At 57.5% G+C, this 5,936-nt stretch overlaps 1 protein-coding gene across 1 annotated transcript in view; it reads left to right on the forward strand.

Annotated features, from left to right (window-relative positions):
* Positions 1 to 2,010: 2,010 nt before the first annotated feature.
* The window catches only part of LSP1 (lymphocyte-specific protein 1), a gene marked incomplete at its 5' end in the record, with an annotated part of 7,494 nt that continues 3,568 nt past the window's right edge, over positions 2,011 to 5,936 (forward strand). The window contains 4 exon segments of the mRNA XM_006861025.1: positions 2,011 to 2,186; positions 3,014 to 3,154; positions 4,969 to 5,152; positions 5,530 to 5,622. Coding sequence (XP_006861087.1) covers positions 2,011 to 2,186; positions 3,014 to 3,154; positions 4,969 to 5,152; positions 5,530 to 5,622 — 594 coding nt within the window.

The raw sequence follows: 5,936 nt of genomic DNA on the forward strand, positions 1-5,936 counted from the left end.
TTGTCCAGGTGATGGGAGGAAGGCAGTCAGCAGTGTGCTGGCGGGGGGGAATACCACTGGCCATTCTGCATCCCTTGTTCCCATGTCTGAGACTGGTGTACATGCATGTATGTGTGCATGTGAGCACAGGGGTGGCATATGTACACAGACCTGAGTTATCACACAAGAAGCTTGGGGTACCTCTCTGTGGATGACAGAGCTGAGGCGTGCCCACTCCTGTCTGTATTCAGGTGTGTGTAGGTGTGTGTACAAGTGAAGACGTATCCATGGGTGTGCATGGATCTACATGAGCCCTTTGTGGTCTGTGGAACATGTGTGCTGAGTAGACCTGCACGTGTGGGGTGCTCCTGGGAAACAAGGGAAAGGGCCCGGGGGCATTGAGGGAGCCTTGGCCATCTAGTGGGGGTCCCAGAGGAGGTCTCCGGGACCACAGACCCACACATACACACACTGTCACATACCGAGACACACGCAAACACACATCATCAAACACTGGGACACACACACAATGTCACACACCAAGAAACACACACATTGTCACACACCAGAGCACACACACCATCATACACAAGTATACACACACACACACACACACACACCGGGGCACAAACCACACCAGTATATACACACACAGTAACAACACAGGAAACACACAGAGTCACACAACAGTATATACACACAAAGTCACACGCAGAGATACACACCAGAATACACACAGTCACACAGCAGAAGATACACAGATGCACACCAGGACACACACAGACACACCCAGGCCCATGGTCATGAGCAGACACAGACAGAGGAATGGGGGACGCACAACGGGGAGTCCAGTCCCCCTCCAAGGACTCTTCTCTGGACACTGGGAATCTATCCCAGGAACACACTGTGGACCCAGACACCACACTTTCTCCACCTCTGCCCACCTCTGGTCTTTAGACCCTCAGTTTGGGCTTTAGACTTCAGTCGACAGCCATAAGCAGACTCCAGGCTCTACCTCCCCAGGTAGAAGGGGCCCCTCGCCCCTGCCCCCCTCCCGCCCCCGCCCCCGCTGAGGCAGGAAGTGAGGCTTCATCTGTGGAGCTGATGGGAGCCAGGTGTAGGGAATTAGTGGCTTCCTCGGGGCCTATGGGGGTGGGAGCCGAAGGCACTTCTGAGGGGCCTGGTGGTGGGCGGGTGGTGGGGGTGTGAGGTCGGAGCAGGCGGTCTGGTTTGTGTGGCTGAAGTCCCACGTGGCCGCTGGGGGGAAACGGGCCTTGAACTTGCGCCTGTGGAGGGTCTGGCTTTTGTCTGAGAGGTTTAGGGAGACCTGGGAGGGAGATTAGATCATGGGCTGGCTCCGAGGAGTGCCAGGGAACATCACACAGTCTCTCAACAGCTCAGGGTCACACGGCGGACATGCACAGGAGGGGTCAGATCCCAGCCCGAAGCCCACTGGGCAGGGGACAGACCCTGAGCTTTGCTCTGATTGTACCCACCTGTGGTAGAAGGACTAGGGTAGGTGTGGGTGTTAGGGTACTAAGGGAAAAGCCCTTCCATGCTGGTTCTGCAGTGGGCCTCAGTCTCCCCATCTTTGAAGCTCTACCTCCCCAGTCCAGAGGGGACCCTGAACTAATGCTGAAGGTAGTGATGAGTGAGCCAGCCTGTGGGGTTCCTCTGCTGCAGGGTCAGCCCAGGATGTGCCCAGGGGCAGAGCAACAGTGGTTCCACCCACTCCCGATGTGCCCACTTTTAGGGAGCAGGAATGAGAAGCCCATCGGGCTGCCTGCTGGCGTCCTACCCTGACCCACAGTGCCTGACTGGCCACAGACACATGGATTTGGGGAAGATGTATGGTGCCCTGCCAAGCCAGTGCCAACTCCTTACAGGGCAGCATGTGGAAGGAGGTCTCAAGCCCCATCCTTGGGTTTTCCTAGGCCTGCTGAGGCTCCGAGGCCCTGGGACTCACATGATCTCTCTTTTAAAGATGGGTAAACTGAGGTCCAGGGTGGTCAGGGAGAAGTGGGCTGACATCCTGTCTCTGGCTGTGCCTGACTGTCCTCTTGGTCCCTCAGGCTCACCAATCAATGGAGCGTGGAGGACGAGGAAGAGGCAGCAAGAGAGCGCCGCCGGCGTGAACGGGACAGGCAGCTTCAAAGCGAGGATGAGGATGCCAATGACCAGGCCCCAGGATCGGAACAGGACAAACTGTAAGCTGCTACGCAGGGCACCTAGGGCAGGCACCCCAACTTCGTGTGTCCAGAGTCTACGCAGAGGAGAAGCTGGGGAGAGCCCTGGACTTGAGGTCCCAAAGCAGGGGAAGAGGGCAGGACAGATGCAGAGTGATTTCAGGGTGAGGGTCCTCAGTCATCCCTTGCTGGCCAGCAGTTCGGACGTGGCTGCCCCTTGGGGCTCTGACTCAGTCTCTGGCTTCCTTGAACCAGGGTCCATCTTTTCTTGGACGTCCCTGGTCCCAGCTGCATGACCCGGGCCCCAGCGCCCCCCGCCCAGGCCATGATTCATGGAGGCCAGGGCTGACTTGGCGGGACCCTGGCCGGCTCATTTCCTCCCCAGGCCCTGGAGGATGGGGCGGGCTGGGTGTTTTTCCAACATCACTCCCCTTCCTCCCAGCTCAGCTTTGTTTGCATTTTCCCCAAGTCAGCAGTTCTGCCTGGGTGGGGTACCTCAGCAGTCACAGGTCCCGGGGCAGCTCTAGGGGCAGGGGTCTGGGACAGTGGAGACAGACGGGGTACGCACACACAAGAGCCCCTCACCACAAAGTACCAAGTTTCCCCAGGAGGGCCCAGGTGAGGAGCCTGGGAGACTGGTCACAGGAGGCCTGCACAGCAACCTACAAGGATATTAGGTTCAGAACGGAGCCTGAGGAGAACTGAGGGACTGTACTGAGGAAACCAGACTGAAGGGGTGGGGGCTTGGGGGGAACACAGCCCCACCTTCAGGGAGCCCTAGACTGCAGTCTGAGCTAAAGTGGTCCGGCCCCAGGGACTCCCAGACCTAAACTCCTGGTCTCCTCTAGGCTCACCCTGAAACCCTCAGTGACCCCTGAACTGGAGGAAGATGAGGGTTTTGGAGACTGGTCCCAGAAACCAGGGCCACAAGTGCTGCTGACCACAGATGGCAGAGAAGCCACTCAGGGGAACAACCCAGAGGAAGACAAGTAAGTGATTCAGACCCTTCCTCAACCCCCTGACTAGCGCCCCAGTACAGGGGCCCCTTGGATCTCCCTCTCAGCCAGCCCCCAAGATACCCCTGTTACTGTGAGGGGAGAGTGAGATGGGAGAGGGGCCGAGGGACCTGTGGGGAGGGGGCAGTGAGGACATCTCATTCCTGGGCCTCATCCAGAGCAGCTGCGGCCACATCAGCACACATCTGCAGCTCACTTACGTAATGGAGGCTCCGAGGCCCCCAAACCGCCCGCCCCTTCCTCCCTCGGGCCTGGCCGGTCTCCATTCCCACGGAGGAGGGGAGCAGGTATTTCCAGATGTGCGGGCGTGTGTGCGTCTGTCTGAATCAGGGCAGGCCAGGGGCCTGGGGCTACTCCCCAAGCCTCTCTCCCCTCCCCACAATTCATGGTCTTAGCTGCTGTCAGCACGCCCTACCCCCACCCCTGGCTGTCTTGGTGACCACTACCTGCCCCTAGGAACAGGGTTCTCCACTGTTTCTCCCTTCTGTGGGTCACCCCCATTCTGTCCTAGGTCCTGGTGCAGCACTGAGCCCCTCTCATTGCCTAACCTTCTCTTTTCCATCCTAAGTCAGGCTCCCACAGTTCAGGGGACATTGGTCCTGGCTTGGCCCTCTGTCCACCACATTCCTGGGCTGCAGTTTCAGCCCTTACCCTGGGGAGTGGGTGTCTGCCTTGAATTTCTGGAGGAGTCTAGGGCCAGCAGGGTGGGCCTGTCCACTGGCTCTGGGGCTCCCTTACTCTCTGCAAGCCCTACTGGCTGGCTCCTGACAGCAGAGGGCACTTGGACTCTTCGGCTGGAAATCAGGATTGGCAGCTCGGCAGACCTCCCACCACTCTGCACCTGTGGCTTACCTACCCCATGAGCTCTGAATGGTCCTCTGTGTGGCTGTCCTGGCTCAGACCCCAGCCCACCTTGGGTGGGTGGGTCTGGGTCGTGGCTGGCATGTACACCAAGAGGCCTGAGACCATGGAAAATGCCACGGTTTCCCGTCTTCTCCTCCAAGTTCAGCTGCACTCCAGTGAGAGCCACGCTGGCAGCTGCCTGGCACCTCGCCTCCCCTGTGGCCAGCACAGTTGGTCCCTCTCCTGTGATCCTCTACCTGGACTTGTCCTGCAGCTAAAACAGTACCCCCAGACCACCCACAGACCCCATCTCTTCACCCTCTCCTAAGACCTGCTGATTCCACACTGACCATAGCTGGAGCAGGACATCCAAGCAGCCCCTGGTCCCTGGGGACCAGCCAGCCCAGGGCAGACACCTTAGGGTGGGTGTGGACAAGCGAGACACAAGGCTAGATCTTGTCCAGGAAAGATCTAGGACCCAGGCTCTGAGAGTGAATGTCCCATGGCTGGGACATCCTGTGGGCCAGTGTCCATGAGGGTTCTCAGAGGGCTCCAAAGAGGGGCTGGCTCTGGGGTCCTTTGGCTACGTCACTATGATACCTAAGCAATGACCACTGAGTTGATTCCAGCTCATAGGAAGCTTGTAGAGAGCGTCTGAAGCTGCAAACCCTTTATGGGAGCAGGCAGCCTCATCATTGTCCCCTTGGAGCAGCTGGTGGGTTTGAACTGCTGGCCTTACAGTTAGAAGTTCGGTGCTTAACCTACTATACCACTAAGATTCCTCCCCAAACATTGAGGAATTCCTCAAACCTCAAATTCCTTGACTCTCAACTATTCCGTCTGTACCTATTTTCCAGATGGGCAAACTGTGTCTTGGAAATGGGCAGGGGCTCAAACCAAGCAACCCAATGACCCTTGCTTCTGCCTCCCTCTTCCTCCCACAGGCCCCATGGGCACGACCAGGAGGACAATGACAGACCAGGCCAAGCTGAAGTCCCACTGGAAGGGTTGTGCCTGAGCCCATTGGTGGAACCCCAGGAGATGCTGACTCAGGAGGAAAGTGAGCCCCAGAGCCCAGAGGAGTTGGCTCAGGCTGACCCCCAGGACCCAGCAGAGACAGAGGAGGAGGTAAGAGCAGATCCCCTTTGGGTTCTCTGGGAGCACGCTAACCCTAGGTAGCCTGGGTCTTTGCTGTCTGTGCCCCTTAGAGGTCTCATGGGGAACTGCCCCCTTCTCCTTCATATTCAGCAGCCCCATCTTACCCCCACAATCTCAGAGTGTTAGGGCCCGGGCACCCTCAAGGCAAGTTTGTGCTCCACGCTCGTGAGCTCTCCTTGGGCTCCTGGCCTCTGCAGAAGAGAATTCCAGATGGAACATGTTAAGGCTAGGAAGAACCCAAGACTTGGGCAGGGTAAAGCTGTGCTCCAGCAAGTCCTGGGGTGGGACAGGAGGGATGCAAATGACTGGCCATCCAGACCCCATAACCTTGGATTTCCTATCCCTAGCACCCACAATGCCAGCAGCTCAGAACACCCAGTCCCGTGGGCTTAGAGGAGGCTGCCGAACACCACACACCTCCCCTGAGCCCCAACGCCAAGGTAGGTCAAGCCCCAAAGCTTGCTCCGAAATGAAAATTCTGAGAGAGGGAGTCACATGTCTGCTTCAGGAAAACAGAAGCCATGTCCAGCTAGGTCTCTGCTCTTCCTCCACCCCCCACCATGCCTTGTTGTTGTTGTTGTTGTTGTTGTTAAGTGCCATCAAGTTGGTTCCAACTCATAGCAGCCCTGTATAGGGTTTCTGAGGCACTCAGAAAATCCTAGTGATTGTGGTTAGAGTAATGGATAAATGGATGGAAGGAAAGAAAGAAGGGTGGATGGATTATGGATGGATGGATACATGGATGGATGGATGG

The sequence above is a fragment of the Chrysochloris asiatica genome, unplaced genomic scaffold (genome assembly GCF_000296735.1).
Source record: "Chrysochloris asiatica unplaced genomic scaffold, ChrAsi1.0 scaffold00040, whole genome shotgun sequence".
NCBI classification, from domain to species: Eukaryota; Metazoa; Chordata; class Mammalia; order Afrosoricida; family Chrysochloridae; genus Chrysochloris; species Chrysochloris asiatica.